The sequence below is a fragment of the Garra rufa genome, chromosome 1 (genome assembly GCF_049309525.1).
Source record: "Garra rufa chromosome 1, GarRuf1.0, whole genome shotgun sequence".
Classification (NCBI taxonomy): domain Eukaryota; kingdom Metazoa; phylum Chordata; class Actinopteri; order Cypriniformes; family Cyprinidae; genus Garra; species Garra rufa.
The window spans coordinates 57,877,462-57,900,993 of NC_133361.1; the positions used below are offsets into that span (position 1 = coordinate 57,877,462).

The 23,532-nt window shown below is 38.1% G+C and overlaps 1 protein-coding gene across 1 annotated transcript in view; it reads right to left on the minus strand.

Annotated features, from left to right (window-relative positions):
• The window catches only part of cep112 (centrosomal protein 112), a 192,039-nt gene that overhangs the window by 63,177 nt on the left and 105,330 nt on the right, over positions 1-23,532 (minus strand). The window contains 1 exon segment of the mRNA XM_073834124.1: positions 13,148-13,378. Coding sequence (XP_073690225.1) covers positions 13,148-13,378 — 231 coding nt within the window.

Sequence of the window (23,532 nt, forward strand, 5' to 3'; positions counted from 1 at the left end):
CTTGTCCTTTCTCGTCCTCTTTAAAAGGGCTGTCACGTATTACACTGGCAGGTGTGGCTACATCCCCAGCCCATGTGTGTGTGTGTTTGTGTGGCTAGGGCTGTTTGATTTTCATCACAGCTTCCAAAATCTGTTTTTGGGCAGGGATCTGTCACACCTCTGTTAGCAGGTGGATCAGCAGGCCGGCGGTAGGGATCAGGGAACACAGCCATGAATGCATCTGCGTGAGGATTTAGGCTTCTGGGGAGTTTATTGGCCTCTCATGCTTTAAGTTGGAACCTCCTGCGATTCGTCCCATTTGATGACCTTGGGTGCTGATTTGCCGCCAGGGACAGCACTACAAAGACAGCTTAGGCATTCAATAAGAGCCTTTTATTTGGCTGGTGACCCTAGAGCCGCCATCTCCATCTGGTGGTGTGATTAAAGCGCTCTGATGAGGGGCGGGCAGTTTTCTTCATGTCAGCTTTCTTCATGTCAGCTTCATCAATAATTCGTAAGTGTGGAGAGCTGACCTGTAAATAACGGCAAACCCTCAACTTTATAGTTGTTAACCATTCACTTTGAGTAGAAAACACTGACTGCTGCACAACACCATCTATCATTGTCCTTCAGCTGGAGGAGGAGAAAAGAGACTCCAGAGTGATCACTCAATACTGATCAAGATCCTGCTGACATGTGGCCTTTGTGCCATCATGCATTGGTTTGTCTAGCACTTCATTCGTGCCTTTTTGATGACAGGTGGAGGATGGTCTGAGCTGCAAAAGGAACGCCCACAGATTGGCCGTTCACAGACCGGCTGCTGCGTATCGCACACAATAAATGCAAGAACTTTCTCAAAATTGCCAGCTGCAATCTGTCTCAGACTTTGCGAACTTCATTGTATTTGCTCTGTAACACATCTAATATTATTACACAGATCTCTGGAATATTTAACACTGACTGGTCAATCACAGCACTCAACAGTGAAATTGCTGAATATTGTCCATTGTGCAGGGTGTTGCAGTGCACTTGATGAGAATGCAAACAGTAAAAGATCCCTTACTCTATATACGGTGAAAATCTGTAATGTATTTAAAACAATTTTACTGTAAAATACTGTTAATTTGAACGTAAACAATCTTGCAAGTAAACAAGATGAAGCCATCTTACAGTTTACATTGAAAAAGCAAAAAAAATGACATTACCATGTTCCTCGATTATATGTGATACCTCACATTTTTGGTTTTCAATGAAAGAACAGTTTCTTTTTAGATTTTTTCTTATCAGTTATGCACATTAGGGTTTTATGTTGCATCATATTTTGTTTAATCAATGTTTTTTGCAATATTTCAGTAGCTATCGTAGGTGTTACAATGATGGTGTTTATATTTCTCAGTATCACCATCCACCGAAAAGCGGAAAAGTTTGTGAGGCTTTTTTTTGCCACCTGTGTTTTTAAAGAGCAGGTCATATGGGTTTTCGAAAAATATCTCTTTTGCAGTTTGTAACGTGGCTATCCTTCAATCTAAAAAAAGTGCACGATTGTCATTTGACAAAATACAAACAGTCTGACCTGCCCGCAAACACTTCCGCTAGTTAGTTTGTTTATATTATGTAGAGAAGACGCTGTGTTCTGCGCTGTGAACAAAAGTTTGTTTTGTTTTCATTGCTGAAAGATGATGTTGTGAAGAATCAGTGGTTTAAATGAATTCTTTTCATGATACCACAGCAATACAATTCAAACCTTTTGTTGTGCTTGTCATTTTACAGAGGACTGTTTCTCTAATCTAGGTGAGTTCAAAACACTTGCCAATAAAAGATAAGTCCATGTCTAGTGTTTGCTAACTTGCTCAAGTACTCCACTCTGTACCAAATCACAAAAGACTTGGCCAGCTGACCAATCAGAGCAGAGTAGGCTTATGGAAGAGAGGGGTTTGCTCACAACTGCTTCGAATTAATTGTTTTGAAAACATTGACAAATGACTCTAATATTAAATGTATATTCTAATTACAATGGAACCTTGATGCCTTTAAACCTGGGGCTCCAACGCATATTAGGACACTTTACAAAAAACATATGACCTGTTCTTTAAAGGGTTACTTCACCCCAAACTCGCAAAAGCTTTGTACGGAGCACAAATTAAGATATTTTTGATGCATTCTAACAGCTCTCTGGCCCTCCCATAGATAGCAATGTAATTAACACAATCAACGTCCAGAAACGTAGCAAGGAGAACAGTAAAATAATCCATGTGACATCAGGGGTTCAACCGTGATTTTACAAACCTATGAGAATACTTTTTGTACGCAAAGAAAACAAAAATAACGACTTTATTCAACAATTCGTCTCCTCCATTTTTAAGAGTGTCCACTAAACGCAAACAGCGTATGCTGTTCTATGTCAGCCGCATCACATGGACATGTTGTTTCCATTCGAATCAAAGCGTAAATACATTTAGAAAACATATTCTGTGACACAAAACAGCATACGCTCAGTGGATACTCGCTAAAATGGCGCTAGGGTAATGCGGAGGAGACAAATTGTTGAATAAAGTCATTATTTTTGCTTTCTTTGCGTACAAAAAGTATTCTCGTAGCTTCGTAAAATTACATTTGAATACATTTTTTTACTGATCTCCTTCTACATTTCCGGACAGTGATTGTGTTAATTACATTGCTGTCTATGGGAGGGCCAGACAGCTGGTGGAATGCATCAAAAATATCTTAATTTGTGCTCCGAAGACGAACAAAGCTTTTACGGGTTTGGAACGACATGGGGGAAAGTGATTAATGACCAAATTTTCATTTTGGAGCAGTGTAACCCTTTAAGGTGGTTGTCAGTACATTATAAAGGTAAAAAAAAAAAAAAATTAAACAAAAAACAGATTTTGATAATTTTGTATACTAACATTATTAATTGCAATTTTAATTAGTGAAACAAATAAGTTGCTAACATATGTTTAAGGTAAAGTTCTGCCAGTGACAGATTTTTTTTCTTCTATAAGCTGGTATATGGACCACACTTCATGCTGACTGTCAAAAGACTAGGTTAAAAATTTCTGTTCAAGGATGATGTTAAAGTCCCTGAGCGAGTGGACAGTGGCATGTGTTTTAAAGCGCTCTAGAGCCAGAGAGGTCTCTCCACAGCTCTACACTGCCGGTCTGTGGCAGTCTTTTCCTGTGTCACCGACTTTCTCAGCCATCCTGAGAGGAAAAGAATGAGAAAAACTGGAGGATGGGGGAAAAACGGCGTAACTTTCATCTCCGCAGAAGAAAGAAAAATAGAATCACCAAATCCATCCACATGCCTGGCTGGTCTAAATCTGATTTTCTGCTATTAAGCTCCATTTCCCTCTCTCGATCTGCCACTCCGAGGTGATGGGGAGGTGTCTTTGATCATATTCTCCCACTGTTTTGCTCTCTGTAATCCATGACCAAAAATAATGGGATTTGGTGTATCTCCAAATGGCAGAGAAACCAGTTGACAGAAATTAATAAGTTTGCAGGGACAAAAAGTGAAGACAAACAATGACAACAACATCCCCAAAACGCCACCATCTTCCGTCAGGAGTGAAAGAGAGAGAGCAAAAATGAATCATAATGTTAAACAGAGACTAAAAATGGTGGTGACACATTAACAAAAAATAAATAAAGTTAAAAAGAGGCAACATCCAAACTTTGGGCAGAATGACAGCTGACAGGCGCGCCGTGGGGGAGCTGGATGTATTGATGTGTCTTTGAAGTGAGCGAGTGTTTACCGCGTTCTCCAAGACAGCAGCAGCCATGTTCTCAGGGCCTGATTCGCTCTAATCCCTCCTGTCACTGCTCAATGGAAATCTTGTACCAATGCCACATCCTTCTTAGTCAACAGGTGCATTTCATTATGCAATGTGTACAAGCAACAATCTTGACCAGCTTCCTGCCAGTTTCTTAACTGAGCAAGCGCTTTTATGTGGAACAGACTCACAGTATTTGTGCAACGGCACTATTTTATCGTTGCTTGTTTGTATTCGTATTCTTACGCAAACTGTCCCATTTGGTTCAGTGTGACAATTTAGTTTCAATAACTGTTTCAAGAAATGCACTTTTCGTCAGGTTAAATACAATTCAAGCTCTGTGGACAGACAGCAGTTTTGACCGGTCGCTTGTGACGTTAATGGGACAACATAAAATGATCGCCCCATATATTTCCATTTCCATTTCTATTTGTTCATACAAAATTATTTTCTGTGGTTATCATATTACGATAAGCACAAAAAACAAATTACTCACCCTTTGGTTTGTTACTTAGACTTTTCGTTTTGTTTCAAGCCAAAATATCTAAAAAGTTTTTTCTAGACAAGTAAACATTATTGTCTTGTTTTTAGAAAAAAGTTAAAATTAAGTGAGTTTTTGCTTGAAACAAGCAAATAATTTTGCTTGTTTTAAGCAAAAACTCATTTTTTGCAGTGTTTTGAATTAAAGTATGAACAAAAGAGACAATAAGGTCAAAGCAAAGACTGCAAACAGTCTGGATCCTCTTGGTAGACATTCTTGGATAGCGGTCTTTCAGATATGTCACTTTTCGGTAATACTAGCTAGCAGTGAAAGTTTGTGGGGGATGTTTGTGGATGGTGAGCTAACACCGTGTAAACAGAAGGCAGGTGAAACATTCTGACAACTTCCTCCTGGATCATTCACAAATACACTTCATATGTATTTACATTCTTTTTAACTAGCATAAAGTTGGTTGCTTTCACCACACATGGCTCTTCGATTTGCCTCCTGGTATGCTGCAGAGGAACGGCACAGAAAAGCATGTGCTGACTTTTCAAAGCAAAATCTCTCATAGTACTTCTACCTGTCTTCTCTGTCACAGTGAGGAAACAGAAATAACCGCATCGTTTGTGTGTCGCACACCTTGTTACCATGGTGATCTCATGCATGTACAGAGACCATGTAGCTGGAAGCAGATGCAGTGGCACTACAGAATTAGCATTTTGGTTAGAGTAAGAATACAACAATAAGAACAAGGAAGTAGGGTCCTGTCATTTCTGTGATGCGGAAACGCAGACGGAATCATAGAATGTAGTTGTAAATGGAATGAAATTCACTGTCTAATATGGAATTATCAGGGAATTTGCAATACTGGACTAGTCTCTGTGAATATTAAAGGGCAAAAAGACTGCTTGTTCAATTCAATTTATTAGGCATCATTTTTGATTATTAAAATGTAATTAAACCACTAGAACAGAATGAGCATTTTTGTTAGAGTAAGAATACAACAATAAGGACAGAGAAGTAGGGTCCTGTCATTTCTGTGATGTGGAAAACGTGGAGGGAATCATAGAATCTAGTCGTAAGAATGGAATTTACTGTATAATATGGAATTATCAGGGAATTTGCGATACTTGGATAAAATAAATAAAAAATAGCACATTTAAGTACACTTAAATTGCAGAATGGACTAGTCTCTGTGAATATTAAAGGAAAAAAAAAAAAAGACTGCTTGTTCTGTATGACTTGTCTACTATATATTCAAAATAAAAATCTGGTTTAACCTGAAGAAATTATGACGGAAATATATTACTACTGTACAGCAGAATGTATTTTTTTTCAATGTAACGATAACTAAAAAACTTGCACAAATTTCATTTGATTACATTTTAAAATATTGAAAAGAGTTAAAACAGCATTTATAGCTATGTGTAATACATGTGTACTTAATCATAAAACAATGAATGTAAGAAAGACAGAAAAACACAATGTCTGTAAAAAATAGCATTGGGCATTATTACTATTAAACTATTGTCACATTATTATTCAAATGTTTAATGAATTCAATTGATTAGGCATCATTTTGATTATTAAAATGTAACCACTAGAACAGAATTCAGAAAAAAATAATGGAAAACACAAACATTATTAAAATATATAAAATGGAATTTGAGGAATAAAATAGATTTTAATGCATTACAGGTTGTAGAATTTCCTAGCAACTTCTTTCTGTGTTATTTTATCAGTGAATAATGACTTAAACCACAAGGCTAATGTATAAAGTCAAAAGAAAATAATGAGAACTACTATTTTGAATGTAACAGAACATGGCCACACTGAAGCAATTCATGAGAGGTGCCACAGGTCTATGCTCTGAGCCCACTCTCATGTCAAATCTACGCCAGTGGACTTGGTCTGACAGCTCCAGTCCATCAGGGTAAGTTAGGCTGGAGCCTTTTATCAGGGCAATCCCTTGAGCCTTTGGCTTTGAGGCAAACAGAAAACAGAAAAGGGAACCAGCCACATCCAATTCAGCACCTCCAGCTACAGTTGAAATGACCAAGCTCTCTGATGTTAAATTCTGAAGTTGCATCATCTAAAAAAGACTAATCACTCAAAGAGTGTGGAAATACTCCAGGAATGAGGTAAAACAAAAGTTGGATGGAACATGACAAACTGTCATCCTCATATAAAATTGAATCAAAGCCTTCAAACTATTCCAGCTCATTTAGCACTGGCAGATGAAACATGCTCCATAAGACATGCTACAGCTACCTGTATATCTCCATCCCTCTCTATCCTGACGGTGTTAACAAATGTGTTGATCCAATGGCTATGAGGCTGTATAAATGAAGATGACTAGAGCTCAAAAAGAATGATGAGTTCAATGAAAGGCTGCTCTTTCAACAGGGATTCATTACACACATTACTTTTTTATGAAAACTGCCTCTCTCCAGGGTGAATGCCCCTATGATACTATATAAACAGCCTTCATATGCCATTTTAATTGGCAATTTTACATTGGGAATGCTAAAAGAAACTGAAACCTTCTTGTCCAGGCTGGTGTAAGAAATCTACAAGCCACAAATCTACTTTCTTTACGCTGTTTCTGCATTAATTTGAAGATTGAATGTGAAATTATTGCAATATAAAAGTATAATTAAAAAAACATAATGTTAGGTGGGAATAATCATGATTAGTCGTGATTAATTTCAGAAATGGGTGATTAATTTGTTATTTTTTTTAAATCGTTTGACAGCACTAATAAATAAATTAGGCCCACTGAGCATTGTTTATGGAAATATATGTTGTGTTTTGAGAAATTACGCAATTATTCTGTACTAGCAATGTTAACAGCAATGGCGTTTTTGAACCTATAAGGAGTCTCATTTATTTTTAGTCTTCATTTCATTTTTAAATATGCATTTCACAGCATTATACCAGTGCATATAGTGCATCTGTGCTGATATAAATTGGGTGTAGTGATTTTGTTCCCTTAATGCTAATTCCTGTATAATCTAGATTTATTTACATTCTGCCTTTATGTTTTTTTTTAGTTTCTCAAACAAGAACATATTAGTTAATATTCACATATATGGCAAGAGGTATAATAATAAAAATACATTCTCTTTTTGGACCCAATCGAACTGTACGGAATGATTAAAGAGGGATGCTGATCAAAAAAATCATCTTTGAACCTAATAAGTTTTCCGACAGGCAGATTTTGTTGAGGAATCTGCAGTAAAAAAAAAGAAAAGAAAGAAGACATGAAAAGGACTGAATCCGTAGGAATTCAGGACAGGAAGCCGTGATTTGTATAGCCGTTACTACAAAGCTAAAGAAGAAGAAAGTACAAAGAACATCTGAGCATCAGAGGCACTGGCTGTGAGCTGCAGAGAGAAGTCAGGTTTATCTGGAGGAACAAGGCTCCCAGGGTTCTCTGTGGTGGATGGAGATTGGGTACTGGTGCCTACACACACACACAAACACACACACACACACACACACACACACACACACACACACACACACACACACACACACACACACACACACACACACACACACACACACACACACACACACACACACACACACACACACACACACTCTCTCTCTCTCTCTACAGCCAGATAAACCTCTGTTGTTAACAGAGACTGGAATAAATTCACTTTCATCTTCCTTTCTTTTCGCTAAGCGTCTGACGTTGGAACAATCTAACACATGATCTTATCGCTTCTGATATTCTTTTCCTTATTATTTTATTCCACAAGCTCCCCTTCAAAAAGCCTGTGTCTTTCATGAAAACCCATTCATGGATTTAATGGATTTCTCTTTCCTTTTTCTCTGGGATCTGTCTTCAAACCCTGGCTGGCCATTTCTGGAGCGGCTGACTGCCGAGGACAGCGTTTCTCTCGCCATCAAAAGAATAAGAAATTCAGCTTAGAAACATGCCAAGTCACTACAAATCTAAAAGCCTAAAAACTTCCAAATGAAAATAGCTAAACTTTTCCCTCTGAAACATACAAAAAAAGAAGCTCTGACACAGTTGGGGAGAGATAACATACCCGCCTAAATGCACAAATGAAATCATTAGCTGCATTTAGAGCATTCCGCTGAACAATCTGTGAAACCAGTAGGATTTATCTCAGTAACGTTCCTACAATCGAGCAACAAGGAGAAACTAGCTTTTACATTTTCCAAAGAGAATGTCAGTGCAGTGGTGCTTGTCTTGTCTTCACAATGTTAGGATGCTACGGTGTTCTGTGTGGTTGCATACTAGCCTAAGCCAAAAGAGTATTCTATTATCTTTTTACCACCTATCACATCAAAAATCAGCTGTGCACTTCAGATGCCAGGGGCCTATGGGATTTTTCCATCCATTTTATTGTCCACCAGATTAAAATCATAAATCTGATAACAAAAAAATAATTTGAGGAATCATTTATGTTTGTAGCACAAATGGTGTCGATATTCAGTATAGGGTCAGAGGTTTGTGCAAATTTCTAACTTAATAGTCATTGACTTAGCGAACACCACGGATGACTCATTTACTGGATTGCAATGGTGAGCTATGAAACAGTGGCAAAATGAGATGTATGTATGTATGTATGTATGCGTGAGTCAGATATTTGGTTAATCCTCAGAGGATAAAACAGCTTTACTCTGGAGGAATGAGTTTGATGTTGCGCCTCTGGCCAGAGAGAGAGAGAGATCGCAAAGCCGGTTTACCTCCTTTACCTTGCACTATAACAGCCTGGTCACTCTCACAGGCCAGCACTAACATGATCTGTCTCACTATGCCATATTTATCTACATCTGTATTAGTAATCATGACAATACTTACCTCACAAGAGTCATATCTTATGCAGAATACATGAGCGTGATGACAGAATCGATTTGCTGTGTTTCTCTTTATGACTAATCCGCATCACTCTGTGAGAAATGCCTTAAAGGGAGAGTTTTCCCAAAAATGAAAACTGTCATCATTGGCTCACCATTAAGTTTTAAACCTGTGTGACTTTCGGCTTTTCATTAAAAACCAAAGGAGATGTTTAACTGTCACTCCCCTTATGTGTCCCATACACATTTTCTTGCTACATATGAATGATAATTCTTAGAACACATGATAATGTTTCCTTCAAACGGTTCATCGGATGCCCATTTTCCACAAGATGATATGAGTCTTTAGGGTCTTAATAAGAAGTCTATAACATACTTTGGTTAACATTTCTCAATGGTAGTGTAAAAAACACTCTTTTTACCTCTCTGCCGTGGGATGACGAGCCGTAATGTTTACTTTAGCCGCGTTTAGCTGCGAAACTTGCTAACCAACACATTATTAAGAAAGGCCATTTGCAAAGATGCAAAAAAAAACTTATACTCACTTCTGTTGTCGGTGAAGCTGCATCATGAATGATTTGCACGAACATAGACGCATATGTAGATCGGGACTGGCGCTTTCCTTTCAAAAACAAAAGTAACGTCTGCAGCGGCTCAGATTTCGGGAGTAAATGACGACCGCTATGTTCATTATTACATCCAACAACAGAACACTTCAATCGCTCAATCTGAGACATTCTTGTCTTCCCCTGCACCTGAGTCGACACAATGGCGATCGGAGTCGGACTGTTTCAGTTCGGTGAGGGTGGGTCTAAGGTAAGGTGCTCATGTCAATCAACTATCGTGGGAGCGGCCTCTGTCGGTGTGTCATCACACCGACAAGGAGCTGAGTATTACCTGATTTTGTGTTGTGTACACAAACTGCCAACACACATTAATGTTCAAACAACATGTAAAAGTGAGTTTTGCATCAGATGACCCCTTTAAGACACAAGGTGCCTTCTTTAAAGGACCATTATAGGTCTTAGTACTCTCTATAGGACTGCATTTACATCTTAGCTATGTTTTTCATCTTTTGGAAACTGATTGAATTATTCAAAGTGGGCTATACTGGAAATTTGAGAGTCTAAAGAGGTTACAGCAATAATGAAAGTCTAAGGGGGACTGCATCTTTGTGTCTACAAACACAAGACTCAGGAATTCTTTTTTAAAAAATGCAGCTCAAAATGCCTCCTCTGCCATGTTGGCATCAAATAAAACTGTTGCCAATGCAACTTGCTACTGTAAACGAAAAAACTTGCAACACTTGCCACGCCTCCGGGGTCTTCTGACTGGTCCACAGTTTTGGAACTGACATTGACGAGCGGCACTGTGTGTTAAAATTCTTTCAACTTGACACAGTGTCTTAAAAAACCAGCACTCATGTGTGAGACGTACATAGAAAAACAATGGAAAAGTCATGCACTGAAATGGGCAAAAAGTTTTCTGTGTGAGCAGCCCCTCAGAAATGTTTTTTTTTTTTGTTCTACTAAACGAGACTCATTTATCGTCAACCGATGAAATGCATAAAATGTAACAGTGTTAAAACATGATAACACGTTAACTTTGGCAGCTTTAGTTTGAAGTGTGTCAGTCAGTCTCAGAGACAGACTTTGTTGAAGTCTCTTCAGAGGAAGTTTTCAGCCGCAGGTCAGGATGAGTATCAGATGAGGGGTGGCAGAAACAGAGACTGATTTTGTAAACAAGCCTTACGTGTCAGCCTGAGAGTGGAAAAGCGAGGCGGAATTCTCTTCAGATGGGATTTATGTGCAGCAATGTACTCACATATGGTTCCAAAATGTAGGCCCAGGATTTATGAAGAGGCCAAATGGCACGCTAATGTGCCGCAGATGTCCTGGGGGAGGGTGCAGTCAGCGGTGGTGCATGAGTTTAATGAAAACTAATCGCTTTGATGGGCCTAATCAGGATTACGCTCTGATCAATACCACCTTTAGCCTGTTCCTGGCCAACCTGTGCTGGATTACAGCTGCTTTCCAGCCCTCGTTTTTGTGGCTGGAATCAAGAGCTTTAAAAACAGAAAGGATGCAGGATTTCCGGTATAGTCGCCCAAGTCTGCTTGCTCAACCTTGATAAAGCCGGGGCAAAGAGGGACTAATGTGTTTAATTAAATACTAAGGCGATCTATTCCCTCAGTGCCGAAGTTTAAGCCAACACAGGCCATCAATGAACATGTACGAATGTGTTTACGTACACTGTACGCAACACACAAGTATTTAGGTGAGAAGCTAGCCTTTTGTATCCATATTGATAAGTTTAACTTCATTTGTTGCATGCTCAAAAAATATGTCTGTGAATTACTCATTTATTTATTTATTTTTAATAGAAATAGTGTCTTATCATATACAAGCAGTCCTGGATTGTGGAAATTGATTGTGAAAAGTGTAAAGTGCAATGTTATTGCTTGCTAAAGCCAGGCACACTCGATTTTGGCCACGATTTGGCTGTATGAGATAAATTTAGCAATTCCTAAAGATTCCTCCTATCCTAGGCTAAAATCTGTAGTCTTTGATCATTAGTTTGACATGCAAACCCACAGATTAATGACAGTTGCAATTAAATTTGACCTCTGACGAAAAGATTTGGCACACTACACCAAATGTCAAATTTTTCAGGACAAGCCGTGATCAGAATTAATGCTAGAGATGTCTTCTAACCATCATAAACTCTGGCGCTAACGGCCACCGCTCACGGAATTCCTATGATATGTTGTTGCCTCTGCTATGAAAAACACCGGTTGTGCCACTGCTTTCATGTGGATGTGTAGTGCTGCTTACACTTCTTAAATATATTTTTAAATACGCCGGTATTGCCGGCATTCATAGACTTTTCATGATAGCCTCATGACATTAACATTTCAGCTCCACATGCAATGCAACTCACAGTCACTGAAAGTGTATGGGTTGATAATGTAAAACTTTTCTTGCGCACACCCGTTTTTAACACGTCTTGACTGTTGTACAGTCTGACATTAATGGCAACTGAGATCCCACAGTGTGACATGATCATCATGTTTGTACAGTCTGACAAGCAACAATCGTAAAGGACTAATATAAATCCTGCCAGTGCGCACCCGGCTTAACTTACATACACATAATATCAATCAAACTGTAGAAACACCTACAAATAGTCCACCCAAATATTCCTCTCTGCCGTCATTTATTCTCATGTCTCAGTATTTAAACTGAATGAGATTTGAGACGGAAAAAATATCCTTCTAATTTGAAATGACATGTGGGGGAGTAAATACTTTTTGATGAATACTTGCAGGGTCTGAACATGCAACCTTTCAGTTACTGTCACCTTTTCAATCTGTCAGTGAAAAGCCCTTAGAGTATCACAATGTTCGTGCTTATTAGAGTAATCATGACATTAGCCTAGCATCATGCTAACATTAGAAACATGGGAATCTTAGATATTAATGTGTAGATACCACATTAGTAACTGTTGCTTGGAAATACAACTACATGTTTGTCATGCTGAAAAGGTCAAGATCCTTTGATTCATGTAACAAAACATATAACAAAATTGACAAATGCTGTAATTTTCAACTGATGTTCATAGGATTTGGTCTGCGATAAACATCTGATAATCCATGATTTTATAGAGCCAGAAATAAATAAGTGACGTCCGATTTTTGTAACTCCAAATACACTCTTCTACAAAATTCTCTATTGACTTCCTTTCCAGGATAGGAGTGCTGTTGACTAGAGCAAATAGACATATACTGTATCTATGTATTATATCTATGATTTGTATTGCAAATGATTAGTTGAGTCTCCATGTCTAATTTGTGTTAAGTGTTAAGTGTATGAGCAACCAACTTGCTGCCCATGAATGAAGCTTCCAATTTAGACAGTAACTCAACAGGGTTTAGAACAAGCCCAATCATGACCAGCCTATCTAACAGGTCATCTATCTGTCACATTATACAAATGATGGATGTGGGTTGTGCGACTTGAATTGCAACCTAAAACGCCAAAAATACACACTGTCTGAATTCCACACCAACCTTCTCTTGGGCCAGCTCCCTTTCAGCCTTGTGGGTTCTTTCCAGGTCCTGCCGCACCTGATCCATCTCGGCCCGCAGGCGGTCCAGGGCTGCTTGCTGGTCCTGAGCGGCCTGCTGTCGCTCCTCCTCCCGCAGCACACCCAACTCCGTCAGCTGCTGTTTCCTCTGACTGTGGGCTGCCAACAGCTCCTTCCTCAGAGAATGCACCTGGGCCTCCAGATCAGAGATGGTCTGGTGAGAAACACAAACAACAAAATTTGTAAATCCGTTAAGATGCACCCATAGATTGAACAGATGATGTGTTTATGGAATACTGAATCTGGAAATTCAATGCACAGTGAAAAAGATAGAGAGAAAGAGGATAAGAGAAACAAGCCAAGCAGGATGAGTGGAGCATTTGTGCCCATTCTAGCCAGGAAGAGGAAAACAGACACCACAGCCTCTGATCTCTGAGCCACAAGAGTTCAACATCAAAGCTCGGCATTCCACAAAGGTCAGCGGTTTGATTTAATGAGCAAAATTAGCGCAAATCAAAGGTCAGTTACCCATGGGGACGAGGTACCGCTGCCATTTCTCATTTCAGGAAGATGAAAAACCTCATCGAGACCACTTACCAATGAGCTTTTGCATTAACGTGAAAGAGAGTAGATGGATAATGAAATAAAGGGAGGCATTACTACCGAAATCAGACCTTGATAGCCCTGTCAGGGACCCCGTTCTAAGAAGTCAAGAACCGTCTGACACATTGACCGATGGTTGAAACTTGAGTACGTAAAGACAGTGTTACGGAGAATAGGTAGTAGTAACAGGCAAAACGTAGTTCGAAGTCACCTGACCCTTAACATTCTGCATTCACACTGTTTTTCCGTAATTGGATATATCTCAGTCGCACTTTATTTTAAGGTCCCACTATTAACTTAATGTGCTTTATTAGTACAAATAAACGGACAATATGCTAGTAATACACATGCTAGTCAATAGTGAGAATTTGCCCTTTAAATAAACTGACCAGTAAGTAAAATGGCCAGGAACACTCTCTGAAATACAAACAATAACTCTTTAAACATAATTTGACACTTTAAATCTACAAAAATATGGTAAACATCAGCAATTAACAGCACAATTGAGGCTAACAGCCATATACACACAAGCACACCCTGTCTGTAATAATGATATCAATTAATCTGCACTCCCAAAGCGTTTAACCCTCGTGCAGACGGTGGCTGTGGTAGAGTCTGGCATGTTGGCAGTCCCTCGTCTGCTCCTCGCGCTCCCAAACATCCCTGGGAGGAGACTGCTAAGTGCATCACGTGGCACGTCTGTCGGAAAAGCATCTGAAGTTGTTTTGCGGCCACTTGGGGAATAGCAGCAAACTTCAAAGCCGTGTCGCACAAATACCCAGATGCCAAGACTGCGCGCGGGTCCAATACGGCCAGAGCGGCGCAGCACCAGCCCACATGCTGCTGCAACGGCACAAAGCTATTAGATCTCGGCTCGGAGGAGCCTTTAATCTATAATTCCCTCTTAAACTGGACTCTGGGAAGAATTTTCTGATGCATCTTTGATGGGCTTGGACATGCTTTTATGAAAAGAAGCTGAGAAACTAGCACAGAAAATGAAAGGCAATAACCACTGAGAATGTCGCATCACGTATGATGTAACTTCAACAGTCTAACAAAAGAATTTAATTAAAACGAAGTGAGAGAGAGAAATGTAGGACAGACTGTGATATATTTTGTTTTTTATGCATGTATTTATTAGGAATCCAAGAGAGACAAAATACAAAAATGAAAAATAAGCATACACTGGCCAAAACCCACAAAAACTGTGCTTGCGGGGCTTGCTGTGAACTTCTCAGCAAATAGGCCCAAACAGATCTAAATCATTGTAAGGGGCTACACAAATTCACCTACAGCACTTCCTCACAATGTGGTGCTTCTTGTCAGTGCTGCTCCACTTTACTCTTCTTTATTGACATCTGTGGTTCCTTTAAGAACTATTAAAGGATTAGTTTACTTCCAGAACAAAAATGTACAGATAATGTACTCACCCCCTTGTCATCATGTCTTTCTTCCTTCAGTTGTAAAGAAATTATGTTTTTTGAGGAAAACTTTTCAGGATTTCTCTCCATTAAATGGATATGTGTGGTGCCCCTAAGTTTCCAAAATGTTTAAACGCAGCCTCAATGGGCTCCAAACAATCCCAGCCAAAGAAGAAGGGTCTTATCTAGTGAAACAATCAGTTATTTTCGAAACAAACTAACAATTCATATACTTTTTAACCTCAAATGCTCGTCTTGTCTCGTCTCTGCAATGCGCATGTGTAGTCTGTGAGATCAAAATTTGGGGGCACCATACATATCCATTATATGGAGAGAAATCCTTAATGTTTTCCTCAAAAAACACAATTTCTTTACGACTGAAGAAAGAAAGACATGAACATCTTGGATGACAAGGGGGTGAGTACATTATCTGTAAATTTTTGTACTAGAAGTGAACTAATCCTTTAACATCCATGGAGTCTTTCCATTCCATGAAAGTTTCTTTATAGTGGAAAAGGATTCTTAAGATGTTCTTCACACTAAGAAAAAATGGTTCTTTTAAGAACTTTTTTACTGATAGGTTTGTTGGGGAACCAAAACTGGTTTTAAATGGCATTTTTTGTTGTGAAAACCTCATTTGAAAGCTTTATTTTTAAGTGTTCTTGTAGTCCCATGCCTCAAGGGGCATTTACACTGAGTACAATTGGAAGACAGATCAGACAATTAGAAGCTATTCATTTTCAATGAGAGAAGCCAATGCCAGTGCGACTTCAGAGCAAGAGATGGTTTTACATTTTAGTACAGTTTATGCAAATGAGTAGCTACAATGTAGTGAATACCAATGCGAGTACAGACAATGAAGATCATTTGATTCATCTAATACAACTGGATATAGCAGCCCGGTAGAAATGGATTCTTAAAACCAACAGTGACTGTCACTAAGAATTCACCTTTACCAAACTGCTTCACTGTATTAACAGCTAGCTGTACATACTATGAGGGTTGAAAAGCAGTGCTCATTACCAGATTTCTATGTACAGATTGGAATTAAACATTTTACATTAAACATGTATTTATCTTCTGTGTGAACTTGTGTACCGCTGCGATCAAGGCCCTGTTCTCTTATTGTGATTTTTGAGGTATTATATGTGTGGCATGCTCCCCAATTTGCATTTTCAAGGACCACAGCACCATTCTGGATGAAAGACGGACGGTGCGATCCAAATCTTCGGCTGAAATGCATTTGCATGTCTTTAAGAGTCCAACGTGAAGCCTAGTGAAAAGCGTCTGTGCGTGCTCTGCTTCAGTGATGTCTGGCCAGAGATTAAAACCCTTTTCATCATCGAGGACCCATCTGGTGGTGAGAGCCAGTCTGCTGGAGCCCATCTTCCGTGACCCATCACAGCTGGATGGACGGACTCATGATCGTGCTGTTTTGTGTTTTCTAGAGTTGAAAAGAGCAGCTGAAATCAAGACAATGTCATTAGATGACTGCTTAAAAACAGCCGTGGTTTGGCAAACAGTCCTTTGTGTCAACCATATGCCCTGAAATGTGGAAAAAACTAAAGAATGTGAATGATGACTTTTGGATATGCAGCATGGCTGAGTTGGATGAGCTTCCACTCTCGTACTACAGAGATAATTGAAACAATCATGGAATGCACATTACCAGTCACAAGTCTGGACAACTCGTTCTTCCACATTTCAGAATAATAGTAAAGTCATCATAACTATTAAAATAGCACAAATGGAAGTATGGGAATTGCAAAACAAAACCAAATCTTTTAAAAATGAGCCCTATTTGAGCTTCTGCACAGCAGACACTCTTTGCCTAGATTACAGCTCTAAGATTACTTAAGCGGCATGACAACCCGAACGGCTGAAGCCAAACCCCCTGCTGGTGCAAGAGACAACGTGACCGCTGTCAACAAGCCTGTTGTTTTTGGCACATCAGAAAGCAGGCCTGATCTCCTATGCCATGTCCGCCTTCATTTTCTGTGTTCTAATCTCTTACTGGGGAATCAAGTTCTTTGAAAGTTTGACAGCATCATTAATTTGCCGATCAGAGCGGTATGATGCTATACTCCACGGATTTCAGATGTTCTCCCATGCTGTTTGAACTCCATGTTACATTACTGAAAAAAACATGGAATTTGTCAAGAATGAAATCGCAAGGAAACATAATAGTGGATTTGAATGGCAGAACGAAGCATCTGCTGTTTATACAGTGTGTCTAAATGTAAATAAATCACTCTTTGATTTGTAAGTGCCTGAGATATTAACATCTGTCTGGAGATCAAATAAAATGAAATATGCAGTAATTCTCAGATATTACAAATATAATAATTATATGTGTGTGTGTGTTTCAGTTTAACATAAAATAAATTTGTTTAGTTTAACAGATTTATGATAACCCTGGACCACATAACCAGTCTTAAGTAGCATGGGTTTATTTGTAGCAATATATTGTATAGATTTTTCTTTTATGTCAAAAATCATTAGGATATTAAGTAAAGATCATGTTCCATTAAGATGTTTTGTAAATTTCTTACTGTAAATATATCAAAACTTAATTTTTGATTTGTAATACTCATTGCTAACAACTTTTCTTAATATTTAGATTTTTTCCACCCTCAGATTCGAAACTTTCCATCAATGGAAAGCTTATTTATTCAGCTTTCAGATGATGTATAAATCTCAATTTCAAAAAAATGTACCCTTATGACTGGTTTTGTTGTTCAGGGTCACAAATGCTGTTTGTAATGAATGCCAATATAGTTTATGTTTGTTTAATATTTATATTTTTTTATTCCTATTCTTGTTCTTGTGTTGAATACCATTAAATTTACAGAATTAGTTTCGGTCTAAAATACATGTTTATAGTATTTATAATTGTTTTATTTACAGGTATTTTTAAATAAATAAATAAATAAATACAGCAGTTTGTAAAAAATGTCTACATCATGCTGTATTTCAAGGAATATTTCATCCATATTTATTTAATAATAATCTCTTCAATTTCTCAAAACCTGTACAATAAAGGGTCTCACTTTACAGTGTACGTAATAATAAAATAATGAATTGTTAGGTACAACACTGCAACAAATGCTTTTCTTAGATTTTGTCTTGTTTCCAGACAAAATATTTAAAAAGTAAAAGCAAAAACTCACTTAATTTTGACTTGTTTTTTCAGAATTTTTACTTGTCTTGAAAATCCTTCTTGATTAAATTTTTTTTTTTTTTTTTTAGATATTTTGGCTGGAAACAAGACAAAAAAATCTAAGTAAGAAAAGCATTTTTTGCAGTGAATGTACCATTGTGTTAATGTTGAACTGCAAAACACTTTTGCTGCTATTGAGCGGCTATGGTTAGAGGCAGGTTTGGTGGTATGGTTAGGTTTAAGGGGTAGAGGTAGGGCCAACAGCGTAATTATAGATGTAACTACAGAAGTTAATTGTAATTACAGATGTAATTACAGGAAGATACTTTGAAATGTAAGCACAACCTAAAAACGTGTATGTACACAGTCAGTGCATTGTATGAACTGACTAATTGAAATGTAAGTACACAGTAGTTAAGGATACTTAATATAAATTTTCAAAGATACTGCAATCTACAGTGACATGTCTAAATGCCATTCCTGGTGACTATCTGTTAAAAATGAAGTCATGTGATCAGAGCTCCTCCACAGAGAGATACTGTAAAAGACAGTATACGAAGAAGAAGAAGTATAAGAAGATTCTTTGTATTGATAATAATTCATCATGTTCATTATGTGTTATCAGGATATCAATCCTTGTTAAAGTTGAACTCTCAGCTTAGCAATAACATTAGATCATCCAGTAGTAGCAACGCTCACTAGAGACCTACAGTACAGCGACCTGGCGACCTCCAGAGATAAAATCGCTCAGTGTGAACAAGGCTTAATGTGTGCAGGCTGATAAAAGTAAAAATAAATTAAAGTGTAGATTCTGACCACTGTTTTTTTTCTGTATAATAATGATAGTTATGAAGAGCACAAACGCCCGACTGTTGTAAACGTGTGGAGTGGGCATTAAAGCACATGTGGTCTCTGGAGTCTTCTCTGTATTGGTTTACTGTGCTGGCTGCAGGCAACTATATTTACTGAGAACCATCCTGATGTTCTGGTCTTTTCATCCTCAAACAGACTAAAGAAAACAGAAACCCGGAGGGCGGCAGAGTCCAAGAAAACTAATACACAGACTCCAGCCCAGAGATGAGGGGATTTGAACTCCCTCATCATCTTGCTTCAGATCGATACAGCACTCCACAGCCATGCATGAGAGTAGGGGAAACGACAGGGCTATATCTAACAGACCACTGAATGGAAATTGAATTTAGAACTTGTAGACAAACTTGAAGTCTCCAATGATGGTTGTAAAACCAGATGTGCTGTGATTCCCTGCAACTAACAGGAAAACACACGCTGACTACACGTATCGTGGGTTACAGAATGGGGCGTGACAAACCAATGGTATTGAGCGAAAACAAGTCACCGCGACCTGGAACAAAAGCTCCCTGTGCTGTGAGAAAAGCACGAGTCATTTGCTCATCTCGCACGCTCATGATGTCCTGACCACATCAAGACATGAGTCTGAATCGCTCATCTTCATTGTGTGTGAAGGATGTCCATTCACACTGCCAGCTTTCCGCAGCATGGATTCCAGGAAGAGACGTGAGCGACGTTACCCGTCACTGGATCAGCCTGTACTATCTTCTGGCGATGTGTGCACGCTTAGGGAATGTGAACAGACGTGACAAACATCTCACCAAAAGATTTATTATTCCTTTTACTAACGTTATGTTTTTTTACCATCTTAAAGGTAAAATCACGCACATAGGATCGACAAGAAAGAAGTAAACAAACAGAAATCTAGAGATGCACAGAATGTTCGCAAACCAAAATTATTGGGCCGAAAACAAGTGAAAAGGCAGAATACATTATATCGAACAATGACGTGACGCGATCAAATAGAGGCAAACAGCAAACGTGTCGTCAGTGTGGAAGCATTTAAAAATGTTATGTTGTCTAATACACGCACAAATTGTATGTTCTGACAGCTCTGCACGAGCTCCTTAGCCAGGGTTCAAAGTCCAAAACATGAGGAAAATCTGTGCTGAAACAGCGTAATGAGAATCATTCATAAATCTGCTGCTGTCAGCAAAAAGTAGTACTGAGGTCTTCTTGTGGGTTTCCTCCAAAATAAAAGTCAACATTCATAAGTGTTAGCATTGTAATTTTACTGTTGTTTTGTAAAATAAAATAAAAAAGAAAGACAAAAATAATAATAACAATATCAACAGCTCTATTAATACATTTATTATAACATTCTCCTTTGCTCAGCAAGGCTGCATTTATTTGTACATTAAAAAAACAAATGCCTGATTCAAGAAGGGGGTCTTAAAAATGGCCAAAGAATATTGTTTTATTATCTTATTAATTTTAAGTTAAATTGTGCTTTGTTGGTAGGCTTTAATGTCTACTAGAATGTATTCGAAAAGCAAGACAAAACTGTAAAAAACACATTTTGGCTATTGAATTTATGCAATGTGAAAAAAAAAAAGGCAAAATACATGGGGGGAAAAAAAAACTTGGTTTTTAATTTGAATTATTATTTTAATTAGAACTTTTAATTTAGCTGTTACTAAATGAATACAATGCAGTATTCAGTCAGTCCAACACAGCCACACTGGCTCAACCAGTGGTGTTAGTTTGGGGCAAACTATTTTTTGTTGACCATTGACATATGGGGTGAGTGGTCAGAGTCATTATTTATGCACTTCCAAAATTTGGAATCGAAATTCACTAATCACTCATTAATCATGCATTATACAAGGCAATTAGAATAATATAAGGAAAACACTCTTTCCTCATGAAAAAATAAAATAATAATAACTTTGAATTATGTATTGCATTGTGTTGTGTTTTAGTATTAAAGGAAATGTTGTTAAACTTCAGGGATATTGTCCTGGCAGAAAATTACCTGTACCTTTTAAATTTTTTGTACTGATTTTTCCTTACAGTGTTTACTTTATATAAGATACACCAAAACTTAACTTGTCATTTTGATCTAGCTGATCTTGTTTACTCCTGCCATTAATTTCTTTGTTCAGCACTAATTGGAAGTCAAAAAATGTCCTGTGGTCCGATCACGCAAACCGCATTTAGAGATTTTTGTGTTTTTTTGTGACCAGATTACATGAGACAAGTGACACGAGTTCAATTCTATCCTGCGCCATGTCCCAATCTCCCCTCCTAATAACAACCTGTAACTCTATATCCATCACTACAGTAATAAGGTGAAAACTCAAACATAAAATGAAATGATAGAAAGCGTGCATTATCCATTCACGAGACTGTCATCAGGTTATGGAACACTTCTATTAAACGAGCAAACAAATGTAGCATGGCACTTACAATAAACAGAACATTACTGTGCGTTGATGTAGATGCTAATATAGTTATATAGGTGTCAATTGGCCTTGATGGAAAAATTACAAATTTCTATTTAAATCTCCCAGTCATTCAGTCATGTTGTTTAGGATCAAATTCCAACCTTCCAATCAATCTTCTACCCTTTTACAGAGAACAAATTTATCCATTACTCTTTTACACACTGCTCAAATCTTCTCAGAAACTTCTCCTTTGGTTCCTGTACAGTAAAATGGAGGTCGTGATTTGTTTTGTATGTTTTCCAAGACCATAAAGTCAACATTTCAACAAGTTTACTTGTCTACAAGTAATGGCAACATTAGTGGCATGGACAAGGACTGCGAACAATATCACTATGTCTGTTTCGAAGCTACACTCTTAAAAATAAAGGTGCTTCACAATGCCATAGAAGAACCATTTTTGTCTAAAAGGTTCCGTAAAGAACATTTAACATCTGAAGAACCTTTCTGTTTCACAAAAGGTTCTTTGTGGTGAAAGAAGGTTCTTCAGATTTTTAAAAGGTAAGAAAGAGATAGCTCTTTAAAGAACCTTTAGCTGAATGGTTCTTTGTGGAACCAAACATTGTTCTTCTATGGCACTGCTGTGTAGAACCTTTTAAAGCACCTTTATTTTAAGAGTGTATGCTGCAATGACACGGCAATGACAGTGTTTTGAGCAGCTCAGTTCATAGTAAACACCAGGTGCTCTGAGTTTGGATATGGTGGATTATAAAGCACATCAACTCCACTTTATTTTCACATTTTAAACTTTCTTGTGGACAGAAAGGTATAACGTTTTACCAGCTGTTGTTGTCAACTACACAGAAGCTTCCCTTCGCAGGTGTAAGCTATGCTGCATTAAAGTGAAGAACATTAAGTACATTTTTGTACTTTAAAATAAAAAAAGATAAAACAGATTCTGTTCTGCAGAGTCGGGGCTTATTAGCAACATTGTTGAGCTGATTAAAACAACTAAACAGAACTGCACCGCATCCTATAGGAAGTCCACCACTCCAAAAAGGTATGTTTTGGGTACCATCCATTTCAATACTTGGGTCTCTAAAGGTTGCAGTAAAAACAAAAAAAGTAAGAGTGCTTTATAAATAGCATTAGTTTTCGTCAGCTCTTTACCTGTCAATATTCTTGCAAATATTTCCAGGGATCTTTCCCAGTCCATGAGTTGAGTTTCACTCTTAGTGAGTTGGAAGGGGGTTATTTGGAATGGAGATTTTTTAGACCGTAGAGGATTTGATGTATTTTTGGCCAAAACTGCATTATTGAATTGTAGAAGACATCAGCCAAACCACAAACCCCTTCCTTTAAGTGCCAACGAACTACTCAGTACATGATGGAGGACATTGAGACACAAATACTCAACAACACTGGGTTTCGTTTGATGACACTTATGTGGTGGTGAGTATACATAATGATACAAGTTGATTTACTGACAGCTGTTTTTACTAGTATTCAATTATTTATTTTTCTGTACAACATGTTGTCTCTTGCGCAACCACGGATAAACACGTTTAAAAGTCTGAAAATTGATCACTGATACAAAACCACTAATAGCACAACTGTAAAGCAAATGGAACCAAACAATACATTTGCTGAGCGAGAAAACAATTTTCACTCCAATAATTTTAATAATATCATACACTTTCGCTAATCGCTGGAGTGTTTTGTAAAGCGATATGTTCTCTGCAGCATCAACATCTCTGAACTTGTTTCTCTTGCTAGCAGCCAATAAATATGGTTTAGCCATGCTGACAATTTACGTTTAATCTTGGGGTTTGACAAGTCCAATGAATCCACAGCTGGGGGCTAGGCTATCAAATGGCTTCCCACAGGGATCTCACGATAGCAGGCTGGAGAGGGAAGCGGCGGACGGGGC